The sequence below is a fragment of the Sturnira hondurensis genome, unplaced genomic scaffold, assembly GCF_014824575.4.
Source record: "Sturnira hondurensis isolate 20B ecotype Veracruz unplaced genomic scaffold, ASM1482457v3 Scaffold0004322, whole genome shotgun sequence".
Classification (NCBI taxonomy): domain Eukaryota; kingdom Metazoa; phylum Chordata; class Mammalia; order Chiroptera; family Phyllostomidae; genus Sturnira; species Sturnira hondurensis.
Genome location: NW_028076953.1, coordinates 2,557,996 through 2,585,500, shown reverse-complemented (window position 1 = coordinate 2,585,500; position 27,505 = coordinate 2,557,996). Strand labels below are relative to the sequence as shown.

General features: G+C 35.6%; 1 protein-coding gene across 1 annotated transcript in view; it reads right to left on the bottom strand.

The window, feature by feature from the left end:
- Positions 1–27,165, bottom strand: part of BRDT (bromodomain testis associated) — a 62,891-nt gene extending 35,726 nt beyond the window's left edge. The window contains exons 1-12 of the mRNA XM_037045530.1: positions 27,153–27,165; positions 20,465–20,655; positions 19,063–19,200; positions 16,878–16,992; positions 11,223–11,395; positions 10,225–10,599; positions 3,167–3,295; positions 2,116–2,304; positions 1,385–1,557; positions 1,016–1,305; positions 809–922; positions 622–729 (exon numbers count right to left, since the gene is read on the bottom strand). Coding sequence (XP_036901425.1) covers positions 622–729; positions 809–922; positions 1,016–1,305; positions 1,385–1,557; positions 2,116–2,304; positions 3,167–3,295; positions 10,225–10,599; positions 11,223–11,395; positions 16,878–16,992; positions 19,063–19,200; positions 20,465–20,653 — 1,993 coding nt within the window. The 5' untranslated portion in view covers positions 20,654–20,655; positions 27,153–27,165. The remainder of the gene's footprint in view (positions 1–621; positions 730–808; positions 923–1,015; positions 1,306–1,384; positions 1,558–2,115; positions 2,305–3,166; positions 3,296–10,224; positions 10,600–11,222; positions 11,396–16,877; positions 16,993–19,062; positions 19,201–20,464; positions 20,656–27,152) is intronic.
- Positions 27,166–27,505: the final 340 nt, after the last annotated feature.

Genomic DNA, 27,505 nt, shown 5'->3' with positions numbered 1-27,505 from the left:
ACTTCTATATTTTCTTTGCTATAGAATATTATCTTCTATTTATGAAGGATTTTATTATTATATCTTCTATTTATAGAGGATTTTATTAGTATCTTCTATTTATAGAGGTTTTTATTCTACAGTAAAGAAAATAGAGAAGTGAAAATATCCACTTTACACAGTGTCTAGTATGACTGGTTTCTTAATTCAAACTGATTATTTGATTTAGAATATAGTGTCAAAACAGGATGTGCTTTGGAACATCAGAGTGGCCTACTATATCATGGAGAGTAAAGTGAAAGATGTCCTCAAATAATCTCTTATCTTATTAAAGAAAGATCAGCATTTTATTATCTGATACTTTCTGGTATTAATGATCTGATATGGTATTATATACTAAGAGGCTATCCAACCTTTAGTAATATTATTTTCAACATTACAAGCCTGTAAGTCACATACATATAATATGAAGTTTCATTTTACTTAAGGAAAATAGTGAGATCATCAACATGTAATTAAATAATTAAGTATGACATTAAGCCATTTGTTCTGAATAAGTAAAAAAGTTTTTCAAAATGTGTCAGTATTACAGGAAAAAAAAATTTCCCCACAACCAGAGGCACACTTAAGGGGACAGCTAACCTGATTCGTAATCACTGCTAACACTTCCAGGCTCTGATGAGCTACTGCTGCTTTCACTCAGTCGGGAACCAATTCCAACAACAGCCATGGATGATGGAGTTTTCTTAGCTACAAAACAGGGAAATACATTAAAATGACAGTAGATTTTATTAAAGAGTTACAGGAAGATTTGAAAACTGCCACCTACATTTCGTTTCACATTTTCTAGAATTTAACTGATTACTGACATCCGGTAATCGCTTTTCCGACTCCTGCTTTTTCTGTGAATGAACTTCTTCTTTGGACTTCATAATTTTCTTACCTGTGTGATTTAGGACACACACAAAAATAAGTGGGCATAACTCAAAACTAATGAATGCCAGACTGATATCTACTAACATACAGAATTACATACCACGAGGTTTGGGTGGTTTTTTTCTTAGACATGCAGTAACATATTTCTCAAGTTCTCTCAGTGTTGTTGTTTTCAGTGTTTCGAAGTCTATTTCTATCTCATCAGGGTTAGAATTTCTCGTTGAAGGCTCTCTTGATTGTATTATATAAACAAGTTTCCCAAGTTTATCTTCAGGGAGTTTGTTTATATCCAAACTTAACCGCCTTTTCTCATCATAGCTCATAGGTTTAATATTATCAGCATCCTCCGATTTTAGGGCCAACATTGGTTGTTTCTCTTTCTTTGGCTGACTGCAACGAAAATGAAATTTCATCAAATTAATTTTAGATAATATTATTTTTTAAATAAGGCATCATAGAAGATACTTACTTGCTCTTGGACTTTTCCTTTAATTTCATTTGCTTAAACTTTTTTCTTGGATTTTCATCTCTGTTATTAACCTTTTCTTTTTTCTTTCCCGTTTTAGACTTCTCATTCTTTTTCTTTGCCTTATGGAAAGGTCCTTGGGATAGAACCTGTAGTTGTTGATGAACAGCTTTAAGCTGATAAAGGAAAAAATACTTTAAACATCAGGGCTCTAAATAATTAAAGACAGAAAAAATGATGCACTCAAAAGTTAAGAGTATTCTTCACATTACATTTTAAATTCATTTCCTTCAAGTTCTTATTTCATTTCACAAATTCATTATTTTCAAGGGTATAGATTTGTTCAACCCATAAACTTAAATATTCATCTAAAATTAGATCAAGAATAATTAACATTTCCAGGTAGTCCTAAGTTTTTAACCATTGGTTTTTCAGGTTTCAGCTTATAGTAGGTTAATATTTTATCATAAAAGGTAGCAAATATTAAATAAATATCTCACCCATAAAATATCTCATGTCATATATTTCAATGCAAATCAACTCATTGTGGTTAATACAAGTAACAGAATTTCAAGATACAGATATTTTAGCAGGAACGGCTATTAAATATTACAAATATGTCAATAGGTAAAGCTAAATGTTCTAAATATAACCTTTTAATCTATAAGAAGTATCTTATAATAGATCAGCAGCAACAACTCATAGAAAGAACATAAAACTTTTCTCAGTACAACCTGCTCCTGAAGCTTTGCAAGACGCTGAACTTGTTCATCTTCAGAATCATTAGAAGAACTATCTTCAGAGGAAGCTTCACTACTGCTTTCTCTTTCATGAGTTTTTGTGGTATCCGTTTGACTGTTACATACAGGCATACTCTCAATAGGTTCATCTGGGATCTTTGCAAAATGCATTTCAAAAACATCCTATAATGGAAAATTAGACAGTTAATGTTTTTCTGCATTTTTAATGTAATGCAGAAAACAAAAGGCACATTTTAGTGTCACATTTTGATGATAATTCTGTTTTTCCTTGTGATCATTGCTTTATAATACAGACATTTATCAAATCATGTTGCCTTACACTTATATAATGTTAAATGTCACATCACTATAAAACTAGATAAAAATTACCAGAAGAAATATAAGACTCGCGCTTCCCTGCCTGAAAAACTTAGCAACTTTTCTCACTTTTTCCAGGTAATACATAACTCTCAAGTTATTGGGGGGACCTTCTTTCAAAGATCCCCTGCCCTGTAGTTGGTATACCACTCTACTACCTCTCAATGGCTCAGCCTCAAAAGGCCTTAAGCCTTCCCTTCAATGGAACATGGGGTCCAGTTCACCCTCTTTCAGATATCCACTATACCCTCTTCACTAATATTTTCCCCAATATCTTACTATGTGCAGGGCAGCTTCATTAAAAGATTTTTTTTATTTTTTAATTAATTATTTTATTGTTGTTCAAGTATAGTTGTCTGCATTTCCCCCCCCTACTCCAGCCATACCCCTTCCCCCTCTCCTGTTTCCACCCCCACTTGGTTTTTATCCATGTGTCCTTTTATAGTTGTTCCTGAAAACCCTCTCCCCTCCCCCACATTATACTAAAGAATGCTATACCTCAAAAAACAAACGAACAAACAATCCTGCCAATTTTAAGAGTATAATTTATAAATTGTGCTTTACTACTTGGGAATCGGTATTATTCTGTATCTCTTGACTTACGGTTCTAAAATTTCTAAACTACATTCAGGGGAAATTCACTTTCAGAGCACATGTTACAACTCACCTGGAGTGTTCTTGCCATTGTCACTACTTCATGATCTGGAGGATTGTATCTGTAGCAATTCATGAACATTAATCTAACATCTGCAGCAAATTCATATGCATCCTTATATTCTTGGTTGTCCATTTTCCTCTAAATAAAGAAAAAAAATTACAGGATTCACAAACACCATAGGTTAATAATTATTGGAGCACCTATCTTAAGTGTTTATATTATGAATTCAAACATACAGAATACGGATAATGCCAAAACAAATGCCCATTATCTAGATTTATAAGTGTAAAAATTCTCCTTTATCTGTTTCATATCATTAAACTTTGGAAAAAACCCAATGAATTTTGAGATGTAGAGATAAGGAAGGAAGGAGGGCATTTCAAGTAAAGACAAAAAAAGAACAGGAACAAAATCATGAAAGCAGGAAAACACAGTGTGTTCAGATAATCTTGAGTAGACAAGTTTGATCACAGAGAAACAGTGAAAAGATAACTCCTTAAACCAACCTTGAATATCTAAAGGTAAGATTTATATTAAAATTTCCTAGGAATGAAAAGACATTTAAAAATGAACAGAAAAAAAATCAGCATTGGCTACATTTTTTTTGGTACTTGCATTTATAAAGTATATAGAAGAATGAGGATATAGAGTAGCCAGTTAGGCAGACACTATAAAACTATAAAAACAACCAAAGAGAGAAAAAAATCCTTTTAGACTTCCAGGCAAAACATGTGTGTACTAATAAACAATTCATAAACAAATACCAAAGGCCAATAAATACATGCATCATGCCAGACCTCATTTGTAATTAAAAAATGCAAAACTAAAACATGAAACAATTTTCTGCCTATTAGATTACCGGAGATTGGAAGGATTTCAGAGAACTAAAATGAAGCCATCACCTTCTTACCCTTGGAATTCTAAGCAGCCTCCTAACCACTCTTCACACTGCTGCTACAGAAAGCATCCTAGGAATCAAGTATGAAGGCATAATTCTCACATTCAATGGCAATTCTTGGCCTCTTTACTATGCAGGTCTTTGGTGTCCAAGCCCCTTTCCTTCTGGTTTCATTTTCCCCTAGTTATTGTTTCCTATTCTTCATATTCCATGTTGTTCTACATACAGCATTCTGGATATGGTTTTCTCACCTCAGTGCCTTTCAAGTTGATCCCCCAATGCCCTACAACTTACTAAGTCCTATGTATCCTTTAAGGTTTAGCTCAGGTTTACTAGTTTAGGTAATGTTTCATGACCTATTATTAGTCTACTATTGTAGCATACTTGGAGAAATAAAAGAATATTTTGAAAAGATAATGGTCACCATATTTTGCCATGTATAACGCACTCCTCTGTATTAGGCACACACACATTTTCGTTCCAAACTTTCAGGAAAAAGCCTTTATTTTAACTCAATAATTTATTTATTTATATTTACATACTTGTTTTTTGTATTATAAAGGAATTTTAGGATTCATTTTGAACATATTATGGTATAAGAGATTTTATGTAACAAATAATTACAAAACAGAAGAACAGATACAAAGTATTTCTGATACTACCCATGTATAATGCACATCCTTATTTTCTCCTCAAAAATATGGGCAAAAAGTGTACATTATACATGGCAAAGTATGTTAAATGTTCTTTTCAAAACTGAAAACATGCACTTCAGATTCAAAGTGTTAATTTCCAATTGGGAAGAATAAAATTAATTATACAACTAGAGAGAGGAAGACAGATTACCTCCAGAAGGACAAGTAAACTGACAGCAGATTTCTTATCAGCAATAATAGATGCCAGAAGATAACCTCCTAATACTGAGAGAAATAACTGTCATTCTAGAAATCCACAGTCATTTAAAGAATCATTCAAGAATAAAGACAAAAATAGGGCTTCTGGTCAAAATAGCAGAGTAAGTAAATGAAAGCTGACACCCTCTTTCAAGCACAGGAAAATTACAACTAAACTACAGAGCAACCATCATTCAGAACAGCATGAAATCTACATGAATAGAAGTCCCATAACTAAGGATATAAAGAGGAAGCCATATCGAGGCAAGTAGGAGGGGTGGAGACATGGACCAGACTGGTCCTGCACCCATGTATAGTGGTTAAAAATCAAGAGGGACATATCACTTGCAGAGGTCCTCCCTGAGGAGCGAGGGGTCCCAGCTCCACAACAGGACGCATGGTTCCAGTGCTGGGAAGTCCCCATAACTTGTGGCTGAGAAAATAAACAAGTATTGTGGCTGAATATAACAGAGGGCTGCTGGAGTTCCATGTGTTCTTCTGAAACAGCCTGTGCATGAACTGACTTGGATGCACTTGCTCTAAGCTCCAGTGCTGAGACAGCAGCTCATAAGGTACGTGGGACATATGTGGAGGAACGGAGTCACCTGGCATCAAGACAAGGGCTGGAGTAGCAGCTTTCTCCCAGACAGAAGTGCTTGCCAAAGCTATTGTTCCTTTGCTGAGAATGAGCACTTCCCTCAACAGAGTGGCAGACAGGTATATCACATCTGAATCTCCATCAACCTGGCTAACATGGTTCACTCCGCCTTGGTGATTTCCTAAGACTGAACTATTGGGCCCAGCCAAGCCACTTCCACTGACCTTTCCACACAAATGGCTTATTTTGACTCAATCTGTAGACTTCCCTAAAATCTCTCAAAAAGGCAGTATGTGGCCTTGGCATGCCCAGTACCTCTTTCTACATGGTCCCATGCCTGCCACCAGCAGTTGCAAGCTTGGTTTGCAACTTGGCCTTTCCAGGACACTCCCAAACCTAGTACCAGTAGCAACCAACAGCAGACCACTTTGTAGCTCATACCAGGTAGCCCCTAGGCAGGTAACAGATAGCAGCAAACTTTGACCTACACCTCCTAAAAGGACCCAGAGTCAGCACACCTGGTGGACAGCTTCAGACCATGCCAAAGCACCACCCAACCACCTCCATGAGTAACATATTCAAGGGGTGGACTCAGTGGAAAACAGGGCCGTACTACAGTACATCCTGCTCCTTGGGGTTAGCCTCTGCACAACAGATTCTCCACTGGGGTATCAGCCAGTGCTGACAATTGATCAGCCTGGAAGTAAATCCCTCCCATTAACATATCAACAACAATCAAGGCTCAACTACAACAGGAGGGTGCACACAGTCCACACATGGGTTACATCTGGAGTGCCCAGGGGAGGCTGGGCCATTGAGCACTATAGGACACCTATTACATAAGGTAACTCTACCAAAACCAAGACACTTAGTAGCTCTACCTAATATATAGAAATCAACACAGGGAGGCTTCCAAAATGAGAAGACAAAGAAACATGGCCCAAAAGAAAGAACAGATCAAAACTCCAAAATAAGAACAAACAAAATGGAGAAGAGCAATCTAAATCTAGCTGATGCACAGTTCAAAACACTGGTTATAAATAAGGATTCTCAAAGAGCTTAATGAGGACCCCAGCAGCATAAAAAAGATCCAGTCAGAAATGAAGGGTTTACTAATTGAAATACAGAACATTTATAGGGAAACAACAGTAGTGTGGCCCTATAACTTGGAAGAGAATCAAATCAATAACTTGGAAGAGAAGGAAGCAAAAAGCAACCAACCAGAACAATAAAAAGAAAAATGTCTCCAAAAAAATAAGGGTAGTATAAGGAGCTTCTGGGACAAATTCAAGAGGTCCAACATTTGCATAATAGGGGTGCCAGAAGGATAAGAAAAAGAGCAAGAAATTGTAAATTTATTTGAAAAAATCATCAAAGAAAAATCTCCAAATTTGGAGAAGGAAATAGACATGCAAGTCCAGGAAGCACAGAGAGTCCCAAACAAGATGGATACAAAGAGGCCCACACCAAGACACATCGTAATTAAAATGCCAAAAAGTTAAAGATAAAATCTTAAAGTAGCAAGAGAAAAGCAGTTAGTTACCTACAGGTGAGTTCCCATAAGACTGTCAGTTGACTTCTCAAAAGAAGCTTTGCAGGCTGGAAGGGATTGGCAAGAAATATTCAAAGTCATGAAAAGCAGGCACCTACAACCAAGACTGCTCTACCCAGCAGAGGTAACATTTGGAATTGAAGGGCAGATAAAGAACTTCCCAGAAAAAAAAAAAAACAAACCTAAAGGTGTTCATCATCAACATACCATTATTATATAAAATGTTAAAGGAATTTTTTAAGAAAAAGATCAAAACTATGAACAATAAAATGGCAAAAAATACAAATCTATCAACAATTGAATCTAAAAAACAAATTAAACAAAAAGAACAGAGACAGAATCATGGATATGGAGAGCATTTTGATGGTTGCCAGATTGGGGTGGGGAGGTAATGTGTGAAGAGGTGAGGAGATTATTAAGAAATACAAATAAATAGTTACAGAATAGCCATGGGGATATAAAGTACAATATAGGAGATGGAGTAGGTGAATAAATGACACATCACCAATGGACATGAACAAGGTATGGGGATTGCCTAAGGGAGTGGGGGTTGCTGGGTATAGGGAGGCAAGGGGGGGAAATTGGGACAACTGTAATAGCTTAATCGATAAAATATAATTAAAAGACAAACAAATAAAAAGAACCAGTCAGAAATAAAGAAGACATTAATTGAAATGAAGAATAATATACAGGGAACTATCAGTAGAGTAGATAAAGGAGAAAATTAACTCAGCAAGTTGGGAGATAAGGAAGCAGAAACACCCAATCACAACAGCAAAAGAAGCTAAAAATGTAATGACAGTTTAAGGACCCCCTGGGACAACTTCACACAGACCACCACTCACATCACACGCTGCCAGAAGGGGACAAGAGAGAACAAAAAATTGAAGACCTACTTGAAAAAATAATGGCAGAAAAATTATCTAACCTGGTAGACAGACATGCAAGTCTGGTATTCTCTGAGAGTCCCAAACAAGATGAACCCAAAGAGGCCCACACTGAGACACATTATAATTAAAATGCCAAATGTCAAAGACAAAGAGAGATCTTAAAAGCAAGAGAAAAGCAGTTACCTACAAGGGAGCTCCCAGAAGACTATCAGCTGATTCCTCAACAGAAACTTTGCAGGCCAGAAGGTAATGGCAAGAAATATTTAAAGTGATAAAAAGCAAGGACCTACAATCAAGATTATTCTGAGACCCAGAAAGGCTATCATTTACAATTGATGGACAGATAAACAGCTTTCCAGACAAGAAACAGCTAAAGGAGTTCATCACCACCAAACCAGTATTACAAGAAATGTTAAAGGGTCTTCTTTAAAAAGAATAACAGGGGGGTGGGGGGGTGGTGGTGAAGGCAGTTGAATAATAAAATGGCAATAAATATATACCTATCAACAATGAATATAAATGCAAATGGATTAAATGTGCCAATCAAAAGACTCAGGGTGGCTGGATGGATAACAACACCCTTACAAATGCTGTCTACAAGAGTCTCACTTCAGATCAAAAGATACACACTGACTGAAAGTAAAGGGATAGAAAAGGATATTTCATGAAAATGAAAACAAACAATAAAAACAGCTGGGGTAGAAGCAATACTTATACCAGACAAAACAGACTTTAAAACAAAAGTTATAACAAGAGACAAAGGGTCCAGCAATTTCACTTCTGGGTATTTATCTAAAGAAACCCAAAATGCTAAATCAAAAAGATATATACATCCATATGTTCACTGCAACATTATTTACTTGCAGCATTACCTACTATAGCCAAAATATGGAAGGATCCTAAGTGTCCATCAATAGATGAATAGATGAAAAAGTGGTGCATATATATAGTGGAATGACTCAGCCATAAAAGAATGAAATCTTGACATCTGCAACATAGATGGACCTGGAGGGTTGTACTGAGTGAAATAAGTCAGACAGAAAAAGACAAAAGTTGTGTGAAACAGACTCATAGATAGAGAGAACATTTGATGGTTGCCAGATGGGAGAGGGGTAAGGCTGGGTGAAAAAGGTAAATTATAAAGTACAACTTGATAGTTACAAAGTAGTCAAGGTGATATAAATTTGGGTTAGGGAATACAATTAGTAATAACTAAGCATAAAAATTATTTTTAAAAAATGATGACAAAATATTGACACTTAGGTGCTCATGGAAGAAACAAAGTTTGCAATTTAGCAAACCCAGAGTGAAAGATTTAGGTGACAAAAATGAGGGTGAGCACAAAAATTAGTAACATGTTACTATATTCAATGTTCATGATAAAATTTAAAAAAAAATACAACTGTGTTTAGAAGAACCAAACCACTAGACCAGTGATTCTCAACTGATGTTCCACAACATAGCACACTGCAAGAATTTCTAAAACATGCAATACCTGACTATTTAGACAGAGTATTTGACCTCTTTTCCCTTCAATTGTCAAATTTAAAAAATGATAGCATCCAACACAATAATCATCTGGTATAAATGAATCAAATCATATTTATTTTCTTTTGTCAGATTGGCATATATATATATACACACACTTCAGTGTGCCATGGAATATTAGTAAATAGTTTGTGTAGCATGAGATGAAAAAGGATGAAAATCACTGTTCTTGACAATAAATATGGAGTACAGTGAGTAATAATTCATGAGGAAGACTGGTAATTTTGTAAATGCTACAGTTCTATTCTCTTAGTAATTTCCCTTAAAATTAACAAATATAAATAAATTTTGCCAATAGTTTAAAGCTTCCAAATTAGCAATTAAGAAAACTTATCATGAAGAGAGGGTTAGAAACTATATAAATGGTTTATCAAAAACTTTTTTTGCATTAGAATTATGCATTTATTAAAAAGTCTTGAATATATATTTGAGACAATGCCCAAAATATAAGTGAAAATCCAGGGTAGTTATATACTGTAACTCAAATATTGTTGTAAAGAACCATGGTTGTGTTTAAATAGGAGAAAATAAAAGATACGTTTTAAATGTTCCCATGATTCACTACAGGTGATGTGACTACTCGTGATTTTATTTTCTTCTTTATCATTTTCTGAATTTTAAATTTCTTTATAAGGACAAAATCACTTTGCTAATCAGGAATTGAAGTCCCTCCTATTAAGACATTTACCTTGATAGTTCCAAGGTCCATTGGATTCTTCACAACATCATAATAATTATGGAGTCCCAGCCCATTAACATCAACAGGGTGGTAAAAGGGCCATGCATATGAATAGTGTTTCTTTGCAAGCATTTCTTTAAGAATCTCACTACAGTGTCTTAATTGTTCTGTTACTTTAACATTTTTTACAACTTTATATTGTTGCCGAGAGTCTGGCAAAACATTCTTCCCCCCAGTTTCTTTTATAGGTGGCATTTTTGATGGTCTTTTTTCTGTAAGTACTGGGTTTTTTTCTGTCAGTACTGGGGAAGATTCACCACTTGCTCTAACTACTGAAGTTGTAGGAGTTGTTGTATCTGCTTTCCTTTTCACACCCCTGGTAACCTAAAACAGAATAATTAAAAAAAAAATAACAACAAAAAACTATAAGGTGATATTCAGAATGACAGTTTTCTAAAACAAAACAAAACAAAACAAAGATTATTAGCACCAAGTCTTACACGTGTTAAGTACTAGTAAAAGTTGATTTCTCTTTTACAAGCAAAATAACTAACTAATGTATTTTCCTAACATGCCAAGGTTGTGTGTTTGATCCCCAGTCAGGGCACATACAGGAATCAAACAATGAATGCATAAATAAGTGGAACAACAAATGAATGTCCCTCTGTCTCTCTCTCAGATCAATAAATAATTTTTTAAAATTTTAATTAAAAAAACAGTAGGGCCCTGGCTGGTATAGTCCAATGAAATGAGCACTGGCCTGTGAACCAAAAGGTCACTGGTTCAAGTTCCAGTCAGGGCACATGCCTAGGTTGTGGGCCAGTTGGTCCCCAGTTGGGGGTGTGTGAGAGGCAACCAATCAATGTATCTCTCACACACTAATGTTTCTCTCCCTATCTTTCTTCCTCCCTTCCCCTCTCTCTAAAAGTAAATAAATAAATAATTTTTAAAAAAAAGTATAGGCATCAAACTTACACTGAAATATTTTAAAGCTACAGTAAACTTACCTGAGCAACTGTTTGTGAGGTAGAGTTGGTTGGAGCACCTTGTGCCATATTTAAAGGAGAAGTAGAGGTTTCAGAAAATACAGAGGGACTCACTTGCTGCTTCAACACTTTTTCCAATGCTTTAGGAGACTGTTTTTCCTTAACAGAAGAAACTGCTACATTCTGTTGAGTGCCTAGGAGAGTGTGAAGCAGAGTCAATATCTGAGTAAAATATAAAATTAACATTTTTCTCTTAGTATTCTATTTTAATCCATTTAGTTCAGCTTTTTAGAAATATAAACATAGTACATTCCTATTCCCCTTGGAAAACCTCCCATACACCTACTTGTAGTGCTAGACCAGTTTAGATATAACATCAAAGACTTAAAAACCTGTTAGTAATGAGAGGCTTATCAATTTTACTCAAAAAGATGTCTGACACAAATTCAGACTAATAGGTAGTTGTAAACACAAGGGAAAACTTTAGATATCCTGGAGACAACTATATAATATTATATAAGGCCTTCAGAATGCTCTGCATAAATATCTAAGGACTTCAAAATTGTTACAGATAATCACTGGTTGACACAGAACAACAGATGTGGACATGATTTTCTTATCATCAATATACCCACCAGATGATTCTGTCAAAGGCTCAAGTGTGCATGTTCTTCTGCCCTGTAGGTTTCCACAGAATGCTATGACCTAAGACATTTGGATCACTTCACTCTGAAATTTATTATTTCAAAACTCCATCTACCTATCAAAGCAATTCCATTCCTCTAATTGCTCAAGCAAAAAAATCTTGTAGTCAGGATTGAGCGCGGGCCTGCGAACCAGAGGATCGAGGTTCGATTCCCAGTCAGGGCACATGCCTGGGTTGTAGTCCAGTTCCCTGCAGGCCAACTCCCAGCAGGGGATGCACAAAAAGGCAACCATACATTGATGTTTCTCTCCCTCTCTCCTTCCCCTCTAAAGATAAATAAATAAATAAAATCTTTAAAAAAAATTAATGGAAAAAAAATCTTGTAGTCAATCATCTTTGATTCCACTCTCTTACACCCAATAGCAAATCTATCAGCAAACCCTTTTGGCTCTATCTTCATACCCAAAATCCAGCTATATACTTTTCACAGATGGTAATCATCCTGGGACTAGGCATCATCAATTCTCAACTGGATTAGTGTACTAGCATCCTAACAGGCTTTCCTTCTTCTGTGTGTATATCCTATACTCAATTCTCAAAATAGCAATCAGATCAAAAAGATCTTTTAAATTTTAAATAAGATTATAATAACCGGTGCTCTACATAAGTGACTTCTAGTTTTCTCTCCAAGACCCAAAGTCCTCACAATGGCTTGTAAGCACATGCACAATCTCTTTGCCTTTTCACTTCATCTGCTCTCTTTTCAACCTCACTTCTATCATTCCTCCCCTCACTTATTTCACTTCATCTGGGTCGGCTGTCCTCAAATTTGTTAAGCATAAGCAGACTACCTGTTCTGCCTGAAAGGGCATATCCTCACGGTTCACTTCAAAAATCTTTTCATGCCTCCTTTACTCAATGTCCCCTTCTCCAGCCAGCTTATAAAAAACAACTCTCTCACTCTACCCTCACCACTCTCCAATTCTCTACTCCTACCAAGCTCTTATCACATGTGAAATCTAACATGTAAGTATTTCCGACTCTCCAAATTGTTGCTAACCAAATTCAGGAACCAAATAGATTTTAATATATCTTAAGATAGGGCTGGTATTCCTCAATCTCTGAGTTCTCATTACTCACTAAAATTTAGGAATCAACAAGATTCAGAGGACCTAATATCCTTTGATATCTTCCCAACTGTTGCTCTTTGACCTCTGGAGCTAAACAGATATGCGTAATGAGGAATACTTATATTTTATCTATTTCCTCAAGCAAGACAAAAAGCTCTGTGAGGGGAAGGAAACTTTGTTCTGGTCCCCGTTGTATCTCTTGTGCCCAATACAGTACTTGGAACACAAGAGGGATCAATAAATATTTATTGCAGGCCTATTATGTGTCAGGCCACCATTCTAGCTGCTGGGACACAAACATGAAACAATGCCTGTCCTTGTAGAGCATATTGTCTAGTGTAAGAAACAGACAAAAAAAGATAAGTAGTCAAACTGATTATAAGTGATGCTAAATGTTAGGAAGGAAATAGATAGCGTAGATAGTGTGCTGATAAAATTCAGGAAGAGTCCCACTACACAGAGAAGATAGCCAAGAAAGGCCTCTCTCAATAGGTACCAATAAAGATGTTACTGTAAAGATCAGAAGTAGACAGCCAGGGAATGAGGTGGCAGTAAAAATGTACTCCAAGACAATCTGTAGAGAAAATTTAGTGAGAGGAAAGTAGTTCAGGATAAGAATGGAACACTGGGTAAAGACCAGGTCATAAAGGCTATGGTAGGAATTTAGACTTCATTCTTCCATGGGAAGCCAAGGACAGCCTAAGACAGGTGAATGGCATGGTTTAGTTTATTTTTAACAGATCACTTTTGTTATCACATAGAGAAGAGACCAACCAGGAAAATTAGGGCCACTATAAGTAGATGGTAGCCTGTTCTTTGATAGTTGCAAGGGCAATTTGGAAGTTGAATTCAAATGACTTCCTAATTAACATGGTATGACAAAGAATCAAAACAAGGAAGGAGTCAAGGACAGCTTCTAGTGTTTTGGCTTGAATATCTGAGTATTAGTTCCATTTTCTGTTACAAGAATGATTACAGAAAGATCAGTACTGAACTGAGCATGTTAACTGAGAGATGTGTATAAGACATCCAAGTGAACATGCCTGGTGGCTTGGAGATAAGAATTGGTTGTTCAGAGAAGACTACCTTAGAGACATAAATTCGGAGATTAATAACACAAAGATGAAATTGAGGAACACCTAATATCAGGCACTGCAAACAAACCCATATACAGACTGAGAAAAAGAGGATGATAAGGTCAAGAGGACAGTATGGGAAGCAAATTCATGCAACTGGAGTAGGCACCAAGAACTAAAGACACTTCAAGAAAGAGACAATAAGCTTCTTAAGCAAATACTGGTAGAGGTCAACTAAATGAAAAGAGAAAACATTTAACTAAACTTAGCAACATGAAGATAACAAATGACCCTGACTGCCAAGAACCTTTTTAGTGGTGCAGTAAAGCTACAGCCTATGCTGAAGTTCATGAGTATAACAGGAAAACAAAAAAAGGTAAATGAGGGGGACCCCCCCAAAATTGAAATTTATAAAAAGTTGTTAATTTATTTTTGTGTTTAAACTTCAGTCACCTTCAAAGTTTTCTCCACTTGATGCAATGCACCTATCGAGATGCTTTTTCCCACCATTCAAAGCAGTTTTTGAACTTGTCGGTTTTGATGCCTTTCAATGTTTCTGCCATTTTTTGTTTCACCTCTTCCACACTGATAAAATGTTTCACTTTGAGAACCCTTTTCATCCAAGGAACCAAAAAAAAAGCCACTCCAGGTGAGACAATAGGGAGGGTAGGGCATCGAAGTCCTGCTATTTTTGGTCAAAAACTGAACACTGAGCAGTGTGAGCAGGTGTGCTCATAAATCACCCAACATGAAATGGGCAAATGTGTGGAAAGGGTCTTCAAAAAAATTCACTGAGGCCAAATACAGCCAGCCACATACAAGAATGCCAGCTGGTACACTGATACAGATGGGTTCCTAGAACATTTACACTCACTTTCCCGAGGGAAAGCCAGTACTATAAGGGGCTTGCCCTCAAGAACATAATTCTGATTTTTTTTATTGAATGTATTGGGGTGACACTTGTTCACAAAACCATACAGGTTTCAAGTGTACACCTCAACAAAACATTATCTGCACAACCAATCTCTGCATATTACTCAAAGCAGTCTCTTACCATTCCCATTTATCCCTGCTTTGTCTACCTCCACCTACCCCTCACCCCCTTCCCTGTATCACTACACTATCATGTGTTACATATACGTTCTTTGGCTAATGATCTCTTTCCCTGCTTTCATCCAGCCTTCCATTCTCCCTCCCCTCTGATAGCTGTGAGTCTGTTCTCTACGTATGACTTGTTTCTACTTTGTTCATGTTTATTTTGTTTATCAGATTCCTCATATAAGTGAGATCACATGATATTTGTCTTTCTCTGACTACCTTATTTCACTGTCACAAATGGTAAGATTTTCTTTTTATGGTTGGGGAGCATTCAGTTGTATAAATGTACCAAAGCTTTATCCACTCCTCTACTGATGGGCACTTGGGCTGTTTCCAGATCTTGGCTATTGTAAACAGTGCTAAAATGAACATAGGGGTGCATATATTCTTTCAAATTAGTGTTTGGGATTTCTTCAGACATATTTCCAGAAGTGGAATCGCTGAGTCTAAGGCAGTTCCATTTTTAGTTTTTTGACGTAACTACATATTGTTTCCCACAGTGGCTGAACCAGTCTGCATTCCCATCAAAAGTACACGAGGGTTCCCTTTTCTCCACATCCTCTCCAACCCTTGTTTGTTGATTTATTAATTATGGCCACTCTGACAGTAGTGAGGTGCTATCTCATTGTAGTTTTGATCTGCATCATTCTTATAATTAGTGAATTGGAGCATTTTTTCATATTTCTTTATGTCATCTTTAGAGAAATGTCTATTCATATAATTTGCCCATTTTAAAATTGGGTTGTCTTTTTGGAGTTCAGTTGTATGAGTTCTCTCTATATGTTGGAAATTAGCCCCTTATCAGGTGTATCATTGGTGAATATGTTGTCCCATTCAAGTGGATTGTCTTTTTATTTTGCTGATGATTTCCTTTGCCAGTCAAAAACTTTTTAGTTTGATATAGTCTCATTTGTTTATTTTTGTTTCCCTTTCCACAGGAGATATACCAGAAAAAAATCACTTGAGCAATGTCTGAGATTTTACTACCTATGTTTTCCTCTAGGATTTTATGATTTTGAGTTTTACATTTCAGTCTTTAATCCACTTTGAGTTTATTCTTGTATATGGTGTAAGAAGGTGGTCTAGTTTCTTGTTGTTTTTTTTTGCATGCATCTGTCCAGTTTTCCCAACACCACTTATTGACTGTCTTTATGTACCCCATTGTAAGTTCTTGCCTCCTTTGTCAACTATTAATTGACCATAAAGGTGTGGGTCTATTTCTGGGCTCTCTATTCTATTTTATTGATCTATATGCCTGTTCTTGTATAAAAGATAAATTTTATTTTATTTTATTTTTTATGTATTGATTTAAGAGAGAGAGACAGGGAGAAAGACAGACAGATTTCTTGTTCCATTTATTTATTAATTCATTGGCTGCTTCTTGTGTGTGCCCTGACTGGAGATTGAACCCATAACCTTGGCATATGGAGACAATGCTCTAAGCAACTGAGCCACCTGGCCAGGCTAAAAGGTCAATTGTGAAGACCAGATCTAGGGCATATTTATAGTAATGAAACTAACCCCATAGAGGGGATGTTAATGATGCATGAAACAAAGGGATAACAAAAAAATAAAATAAAATCCTTCAGAAAGTAAGGAGGGAAGCAAGATTCAGGTTACAAATAAAGGCAATAGCCCAGAGTAACAGAGGAGGAAAGAATCATATTATAGGTCCTTGTTCTATATATATGAGAGAGAAAAGGAACATAAATCTTTTCTGGCTTACCTTTCCTTATTCTTTCCTTACCACTCACAACTTTTTCTTCTTGTGGCATGTTTAATATTTTCTGTTTAAACAACTTCTCTAGAGCCTGTGCCATAAGAACAATGTCATCTCCAGGCTAGAAAATATATAAAATACATCATAAGGTTACACAATATGGTCACTATACCAAACATTTCTTAATTGTACTTAAATTCACTGGGTTTTTATAATGGTACATTAATCTTACAGTTTTCAAGAAGACATTATGTTAGTACTAAGTTTCTACAAGTCAGGTTATTTTATAGAAGGCAGAACATAACACATTTATTAGATGATTCTGGGTTGGCCAAAAAATCTGTGTTTTTTTTCTGTAAAATAAAGAAACAGTTTTCATTTTCATCAATAACTTTATTGATTTGCATTTTGATTATGTTGGCTATCTCCTGCATAGTATAATGTTGATTGTTCTCAATTATGTCTCAATTTGATCGCAATCAATCTCAACCGGTCTACCCGACTGTGGAGCATCGTCCATCGAGAAGTCTCCAGCACGAAACTTTACAAACCACCTTCAACATGTTGGATCAGCCACAGCACCTTCTCCATACACTGCACAGATCTTGTTTTTTTTTTTTTGCATTTCAGTTGCATTTTTACTTTCCTTGAAATGATAAAGCATAATATGCTAAAAATGTTGCATGTTTTCTTTCATCTTCAAATGAAAGTTATCTTATTAAAATAACTACACAAAAACTCACCAATTTTTATAAGTTTTTTAAAAAATACATACTGATATGACAGCTGTCACAATACAATCTTAAAAAATTGTTTCAAATGAAGTTAAAGACAACTATGTGGTACTATAGCCATCTTACTAAAAAAAATGAACTTTTTGGACAACCCAATATTTATTAAACTGTATTTATTACTTCTAAATTATTTTTAGAAAAGTGTAGCGGCTCATATTTTACATTCTAACACCTTCCCCTTTAACTTCTAACGAGGACCCAAGATGTCCTGGGCATTAGAGAGTTGCAATTCAACCAATACTACTAATATAAAGGTATTAGAAATTGAAATTTCTACCTCATGAATAGGTTAAAACAAAACTTATACCTGGCTATCAAAGTACTTCATTATTTGAATTGTCCCAATTCAGTTTCCAATGAACTAAATGATAAAATGACACCAATGAACTTAATTTTTAAATCTTAACTACCTGCTCAGAAGTCTTCCTTTGCTTTACTTTGCTATTGGGGGGGGGGGGGAAACTAAATTACAAAGCAAAAGCCTAAAGCAGAGAACACTTATTTCTAGGTTAGGTAGTCCAGGAAAATGGTCGAACTTTAGTTTTAAATGTTAAAATGTGAAAGGACCATTTAGAATTGTTATATTAAATTAAAGTTGTCAATGTTACTTTGAGAGTATCATTGGTTCTGATTTTTTTTAAATGACATTGGCTAATAGTCAAATATTTTACACATATAAGGTGGCACTGATAATTCTTGGGAAGCAAATCAAAATTTCTATTACATGTCAGTGTAACTAGTGATTCTGAATAAATAAGACATAAATTTTAAAGTGTTTAGATATCATACAAGAGCTTGAAAATGATGCAGTATTCTTGAAAACAGGATTACTATATGAAAGAAAAAACAGAATACGTAAGTGCAATTTTATGAATGAAAGCAAATGTGAAGATTACATTCAAAATGCCCATACACTATCAAACAGGCTAATGAATTAACAGAGACACAAATACTACTACTGAGATATAACAGAGACTGTGTCTGATCTTAAATGTGTCATGTAGTATAGAAGTATGTAATTTGGTTTCTTAGGTTATGGCCAAGGATTCATACCATGAAAATCTAAGCAAGAGTAGTATATAATAAAGTTTATCATTTTATAACTGAAATGGCAAAAGTGCAAGAGAGAATATTTTGAAATAATACTTTACTCACAGAAACCAGCTATCATTGACATTTCATTTTTTAAAGCATAGTAAGTCATTACAGCTCTTTAGGCAGACATAGAGCAAATATACTAAACTAATATTAATGGATGAAAATGATAAAAACTGGTAAAAAATCATTATTCTCAAAAGTATGTAAAATATTCCAAATCAAGTCTTGAAATCTGAAATGAGTGCACATCTCCTATACATAACAGCATGGAATTAGCAAGTATAGCAAGGCTTACATACCTTGTTGTATAAATAGCAATTTGAGAACATCGTATTGAAGTCTTCTATACATTCTGAAGCCTGCACATAATACTTATGTTCCAAGCGCTTCTTAATTGTACTTAAATCCATTGGGTTTTTTATAATGGTATAGTAATCCTATGGTTTTCAAGAAGACATTGTGTTAATATTAAGAATTACAATTGGCAAAAAGGAAATTTCACAAACTGTATTTCTGTAACTAGAGAGAAATGGTTACCTTTAAAAAGGTATAATCTAGAAAGCAAAACCTTCAGTAATGAGGAAGAAAGCTAACTAGAGAGAACTCATTATCTTTTAAAAGGCAAAAATCTGCCCTGGTTGGTATGGCTCAGTGGATTGAGTCCTGGCCTGTGAACCAAAAGGTCACAGGTTCAATCCCCAGTCAGAGTACATGCCTGGGGTGTGGGCCAGGTCCACAGTTAGGGGTGTGCAAGAGGCAACCAATTCATGTATCTCTCAAACATTGATGTTTCTCTCCTCTCTTTCTCTCTCTAAAAATAAATAAATAAAAGGTATAACCTAGAAACCAAAACCACCAGTAATGAGGAACAAAATAATTGCCATGGCATTATTTTTCAGAACAAAAAAGCCAATAAATAAAGAATATAACAAACACAAGAATGTAAAAGAACAATCCTGGAAAATAAAAAATAAAAGGTCACAAAGAAAAACTAGTATTTATTGAATATGACAGACCCAAAGTATAATCCCAGTTCCATGGTTTACTAGCTTACACAATACTTAGCTGTTCTGTTATTAGATAGCTAAAAATTCTTAAGAGCCACAGTTGAATTCCGTGTGTGATACAACAGTCTGCCAGGAACTATCAAGAGCAACTTCAAGGCCCTGGCCAGGTGTTCAGTTGGTTGGAGCATCATCCTGTATACCAAAAGGTTGCAGGCAATTCCTGGTCAGGGCACATAGCTAGGTTGCTGGTTCAGCCCCTGATTGTACAGGAGGCAAGAGACTGATGTTTCCCTTTCACAGTAATGTTTCTATCTCTCTTTCCTTTTTCCCTTCCTCTCTCTCTCAAATCAATTTAAATATATATATATATATATATATATATATATATATATATATATATGTATCCTCAGGTGAGGATTAGGGAAAAAAAGAGACTTTATGGAGGTAACATCTGCAACAACTCTATATTAAAGGGTCAAGTGACATATATGATATAACCAGAAAGCATGTACTATAATTTAACACAAACTGTTATAGTAAGAATCCTAATACTCAGAAAAATTAGCTTTGTCATTAAGGAAAAAAATACTGGTACTGAATAGATCGAGTATTTATTAATGACATTTATAATATTATAGACTAGTTTATTTCTTTCAAACATTTATGGGGCTTTCTTTCTTTTTTAAATACTTACAGGCAACTTTAGTTTTGCAGCATCTACAGGTTTCTGAAAAGGCCAGGAAAAACTATGCCTCCACAAAGCCCTCAGGACAATTCTTTGTAGATACTGCAGTTGATTTGTCAATCGCCCATTTTTCTTAGCATTTATATATGCTGGTGGTAGAGGGTTAACAATAGTTGTTTGTGTACTTGGCAGAGACATTTCTTAACTGCTTCAAATCCTGATATTCAAAGGTCTACAAGCAGATATCCTAAAAAAAAGAAAAACTGAGTTACCTTCAAAGTACTTTTATAATGTTCTATAAGAACTGAAAAGTGCCCTGTTGGTGTGGCTCAGTGGATTGAGCGCTGCCTGCGAACCAAAGGGTTGCCAGTTCGATTTCCAGTCACGACACATGCCTGGCTTATGGGCCACATCCCCAGTAGGAAGTGTGTGAAAGGCAACCATACATTGATGTTTCTCTCCCTTTCTTTCTCCTTCCCTTCCCCTCTCTTCAAAATAAATAAAAAAATAAATAATTATTAAGGACTAAAAAGTATTATTCAGGAGAAACAAATATATTAAAGCACATTGTTTCCTTTAAAAAGCCAAATGATAAATTAATTTTTAAACAAATACAAACCTTTTCTATACAAGTACTAAAAGTTGTTTCATTATGTATGCCTTAATTTTAGATGATTTAGGTTATTTCAGTCTTTCACAGTATTTCTTTCTGCTTTTCTAAAACACAAATTGAGGTTTTAGCAGGAAAAGTCTAAGTTCCTGGAAAAATAAAACAACAGGGAACGTTAAAGACAATATTAGCATACCATGGTATGTTCTACCATGATTAGTTCAAAGAAGGGAGAAAGGCAAAATAAAGAATTTTTCTGGCTAATTTGAATAAGATGATTTATTTTAAAACAATTACTAGGCCCCGGCCAGGTAAGCTCAATTGGCTGGAGCATTGTCCTGATGCTCCAAGATCGGGGGTTCAGTCTTTGGTCGGGGTAGATACAAGAAGCCATACAATGGCTTGTATGGCTTATCCATACAATGAATGAATGGATAAGTGGGTCAACAAATATGTTCCTCTCTCTTGCTCACTCTTTCTCTCTCAAATCAATCAGGAAAAATGACAAGTGTTAGAATGCTACTCCTAGTGCACATTACTACACCTAAAAAAAATACATTAAAATTTCACTAGTTCAGAAAGACAGGATCTAACATACTAGATCACATTTTTGTTACTTAAAGGATCAGAGAGCAAAGGTACTACCAAGTATGACAGCAAAATGAAAAGTATGATTATCAAAGAAACCATCCTTTAGAGATCAGTGTCACATTTAGCCATTATCTTTGTTGCATTTAAGCAGCATTGGGCCCTGACAGGTGTGGTTCAGTGGACTGAGTACCGGCTTGTGAGCCAAAAGGTCACTGGTTCGATTTCCAGTCAGGACACGTGCCTGGGTTGCGGGCCGGTCCCTCTCCAGTTGGGCATGTGGAAGAACGAGTTAGGTTCCCTCCTCTTTCTCCCTCCCTTCCCTTTTCTCTAAAGATAAATAAAACCTTTAAAAAAATAAAGTAGTGTTTGTTCTCAACATTTTAAAAAGTTGTGCTAAAATACATTTAAAATGTACCATCTGAACCATTTAAAAAATGTTCCATGCTACACTTAAACAAAAGATTATTTATTGATATGAGAATAAGCAATGAAGACAGACCAAGACAGAGAGAGATTTGTTGTTCCACTTATTTGTGCATACATTAGATGATTCTTGTATGTGCCCTGACCAGGGATTAAAACTAAACTTGGCGTATAGAGACGAAGCTCTAACCGAAAGAGCTACCCAGCCAGGGCTGGAACCATTTAAGTGTACAGTTCAGTAGTGTTTAATATATTCATATTTTTGAGTAACTAATTTAACCTTTTTAACTCACAAAACAAACTCTAAACCTATTAAACACCTCCACATACTCCCCGCTCCCCAACTCCTCGCAGCCACATCCTACTTGCTGTTTCTACGAATTTGACTCCAGGTATCTCATAAGTAAAATCATAATGTATTTGTTTTCGTGACTGCCTTATCTTAACATGATGCTCTCAAGGTTCATCTGTATTGTAGCATATGTCAGAAGGTCCTTTGTTTTATAAAGTTCAATAATATTCCAGTATGTTTATACCACATTTTGTTTATCCTTTCACTGATGGACACTTTACCTACTGTGAAGTGTCACAAACATGGGCATATAAATATTTCTTCAAGACTTTGCTTTCAGAAATTTGTAAGTGGAATTGCTAGATCATACGGTAATTCTATTTTTTTTTTTTTGTTTTGAGGAATTGCTAGCCATTTTCTACAGTGGCAGCACCATTTTACCTTTCTACCAACATTCTCCAGAGTTCCAGTTCCTCCACATCTACACTGTTTTCTGGGCTTTTATTTTTGTTCGTTTAAAAGTAGCCATCCTTATGGGTGTGATGTTTTGTCAATCACTTTAAAAATAGCAGTTCTCAGGCCTGCTCAGGCCCCAAATTCTGGAACAGGCACTTGGGAATCAGTTTTGTTTGTTAGCTTTTTTAAGTTCCTTGATGTTTCTGATGTGTAGCCAGGATTAAGAATCTTTACATTAAAATTAATTGTGATTACCAATCTCACAATTTATTTCATTTCATGATTTCACTTTTCTTATGTTATGTATATATGAACTAGAACTCTTAAGTGATCATGACCAGAGGAGATATTCCAGAATGTCCCAACTGAAAATGGCCCTTATCCTAGCACTGATTACTTAATAGCTTTTGAGTGTCCCAATTATTACATTACACCTTCCCTCCTCCACGAAGATAACCACTATTGAGTTCCATCATCATAGCAAGTTTAGTGACTGTGTTTGAAATTTGTAGTTTTACTATGCATTACATTGTGTCTGGCTTCCTTTCATCAATGTTTGCGAGACACAGCTACATTATTACCAATGTTGTTCTTTATTGTGTGGTATTCTACTATAGAATTAAACCACACTTCATCCATTCCTCTTGGGATCTTTTGTGTTGTTTCCAACTAATTGACTGTGATAATTAGTGCTGTTATGAACACATGTGTCGTGTATGTGTATACATCACATTGGGTATAAACCCAGAGGTAAAATTACTGAGTCACGGATGATATTATGTCAAACTAAGGAGAAACTGCTCTAAATTAAGACATAACCAAACTCATCATTGTATATCAATCTTTGAAATAAGCTACTAAATACATGATTAGGACTAGAGAAACTTAGGGACTTGTTCATTTTGATAGGTGTGAGGATAGTATGGTGATTATGTTGGAAAATGTTTAAATGTATGCTCAAAAAATTTGGTGTGAACAAGTCACACCTGTATATGTTAAATGGTTTGGGAATAAAGCCTTTACAGAGAAGCAAACATGGCAAAATGTTGACAATTGTTGGTGGATATACTCCTTGTATATATAGTGTTCGGCACAAAAAACACCCCCTTTTATTACAAAATCATAACCATGTAATTCTGTAACATAACAGTATCACACCCAAGCACACCATATGACATTTTAAGTGAACTGTTCAAATTGCTATCTATCCCATTGGAGACATTCACATACCCTAGCAACCAATCAAGTAGGTGTTACTTCTGCTGGACCCTGTATATATGCATATATATTACTCTTTGTACTATTCTTAATACTGTTTTTCTATATGTTAAAAAAATTACTAATAAACTTAAAGTGTACTGTGATTGAGGGCTACAGATGGACTGACCATGAACAACCACTCTGATAATTATCACTGGACAAAAGAATAGTCAATATTGACAAACTGATGATCTCAAGCAATCTGCACTGCCTGGCTGGAAGTCCTGGTTTCTAGTGTAAGGTAAAGCTCTCTGTCCAGCAACAGAGTATAGATTGTCCCCTTCACAAAATACTCTTTGTAATTATCCCGGTCTTACTGTTCAAAGTATTTTAATTTTCTATTCACAAAGTGTAAAAAATTAGTTTATGTGTCTTTTTATGATACTTGGCAATTTCTGAGTTAGCCGTTAATTTCACTTCTTTTTTACCTTCTCTAAGGCCTTTCTTTTATTATCATTCTTAATAGAACACAGAAAATACTGACATAATACCCAGCAACACAGCCTAAGAGATTTTCACCTATCTTGACATAATGGTGGTTCCACAATCATTTGTAAGGTGCCACAAATATTTGTCATTCATTCAAATAGATTGGTTATTTAAAGGTTTTCTCTAAAATCACTTATACTCCAACGTAGTAAAATATGGAGTTACAAATACTGGCCACTATGTATATCTTGTGTATATGAAACTCCACTGTTGTCTCTAGTGTTTATGGTGACTTGTCATTTTATTGCTTTTTCTGCTTTCAAAAGTTTCTACCGATGGATACATTTCTAAAAAGAAAGATGGCACAGGCAGATGAAATCTCATGTTAGTAAGAACTGAATACTATGTTAACAATCACCAGTTACAATTGCTCAAACAATGTATCATAAATGATTGTGAAAAATTCTGGTTTACTTTGATAAAAATGATCACATAATAACGTAGTTTGTCAAATCATTCTATGGTTCCATGAGACCCACAGAACCTGGATCCACAGAACATGTCTAAATTAGATCTCTGTTGCCTATTCAACAGCTTATGAAATAATCTTGGGAATTTTGGAGAAATTCTTTAAGACAATGTATCACTTATGAATTTCTTTAAAATAAGCTTGTTTGATGAAAATGGTATACAACAAAGTTTCCTGTCTCATTCTTGTTCCTAGCCAACCACACTCCCTCCATACCATTAGCAATTTCTTACATATCTTTTTAGAAAGAATTTGTTGTTTTATTATTTATTTATTTATGCCCCCCCCCGCCCATTTTATTTATTTTTACACAGGGGAAGGGAGTGACAAAGAGAGGGAAAGAAACACCAACATGTGGTTCCCTTTTGAGCAGCCCCTGTTGGGGACCTGGCCGGCAACCCAGGCATGTGCCCCCCCTGGGAATGGAACTGCAGCCCTTTGATTCGCAGGTCAGCTTTCAATCCACTGAACCACACCAGCCAGGGCTGTTGTTTTTTTTAACAGAACAAAAGCTCTGATCATTACCAGAGCTTAATTCCTCTTGGAAAAATATCCCAGGTAGCTACCTTTCCCTTTAATGGCTGCATGATGTCTCATGGATATGGGCATATGGATATTACAATGTTGCAACAATATCCTCATAAATGTACTGTTCCATATACATGCCCATACCTATTAGATATGCATGTATATTTTTTGGCTTGGCCTATTGCATATATTTTTATTAATTTCTGGGCCAATATTTTTTAATTTTGCTAGATTTAATTGTTCTCCTGATGTTATTCCAATTTCTATTTCTACCAACAATGCACAAGAGTAAAGTTTCATTTTTAAAAATTTATTTATTGATTTTAGAGACAGGAAGGGAGCAAGAAAAAGAGGAGAAAAACATTGATTGACTGAAAAACATTGATTTGTTGTTCCACCTGTTCATGCACTCACTGGTTGCTTCTTGTACGTGCCCTGATCAGGCATCAGGGATGGAACCCGCAACCCTGGCATGTCAGGAGGATGCTCTAACCAAATGAGCAACTTGGTCAAAGTTAAGAATAGTTTCAAAATTCTTAGAGAAAGAGAGCCTTTGAGATGGTTGTGAATATTTCAAAGTCATTCCTGACAAATATGAAAAAAAAAAACCCAAACATTTCTTGAAATGTATACATAAGCTAAAAATTGCTCCCCAAAATTTGCCTCTAATTCAAAGTTTCCCCTTTCAAAAACAACAGGACCAACCAATTTCTTGGGTTTGCCAAGAAAAAGGAAAGTTTAATTCCTCAATTATTACTACCTCAGTAATGCAGGTAGTAATTAAATTGTGTTGCCTTACTGAAGTCTCAAGGAACTAACTGGTTAAAAAACAAAAATAATACAAGTTAATATATCTTTAACCTGGAAGGCTCAATTTTAGACACAGTTGCATTTCTTGAGGCTTGAGTAAAGACTGTTTAAAAAATATTTTCCATCCACTTCAAGGCAGAGAGTAAGTTACTCAGCTGCGTAGTGGCTCTTCCAGTTGGACTTCAGAGTAGATCTTACTCATGCAGGGCAGCAGTACAGCCCAGAGCTCAAGAGTCTGGATGGCTCTAGGCCTGAGAAACATCCAAAGTAATCTGCCCTGTGATGAACTCAAACACTCTAATCCCCGCATCATCATATGAGCTGTCTCCAATTCAAGAGAGAAATGGTGTCTTCAAATAAAGTCAGGCTTCAATTAAGGTCACAGAAGTAATCTAGAAAATGCATATTCTTCACAATGATTCAATCTTCTCATTTGCTCCTCTCTCCAGTCTAATATATAATGAGGTACCCTTCCTGTCCAGACCTCTTCTCAGGTTTCTAGTTAATGATCTCTTTAAGGTCTCTGCTCTTTCTTGACTATATCTTCAACATTTCTGTCCTAGCTTACCCTCCAACATAAACTTTCTCGTGTCCCTAAATTTCTTCTCTTGATCCTATTGTTTCCTTGTAGCCTCAGTCTTCTCTCTTCTGTACCCCATACCAGAGCATCCTTAAAGATGACATTGTCCTCCCCACCTCACACTCAACTTCTCACCCATTTCTCTAAGACTCTCTTAAACTTAATGCCATACTTAGTTGTTAAATCCACGGATTCTTTCTGAATCTTGCATTACTTGACCTCTCAGCAACATCTGTGGCTAAACTATCGTGACTCTGTCAACTCTTCTCTAGTTTCCAGTACACATTTTTTTCCCCCAGATTCTATTTGTTGATTTATTAAATATTTGTAAAGCACCTACAATAGTGCAAGCCCTGAGTTGGAATTTAGGGTTACAATCTCTTTACAGAAACTGATTCATAGGCAATTGCAACATTATACCTATAATTACTACTATGGCAAACATAAGAACGTGGTGCTTAAACAAAGAAAGAGAACAGGGTTTTAAGGGAACAGATAAAGGAGGGTCAGAGTGGAATTCCAGAGGTTACCTCCCTTATAAT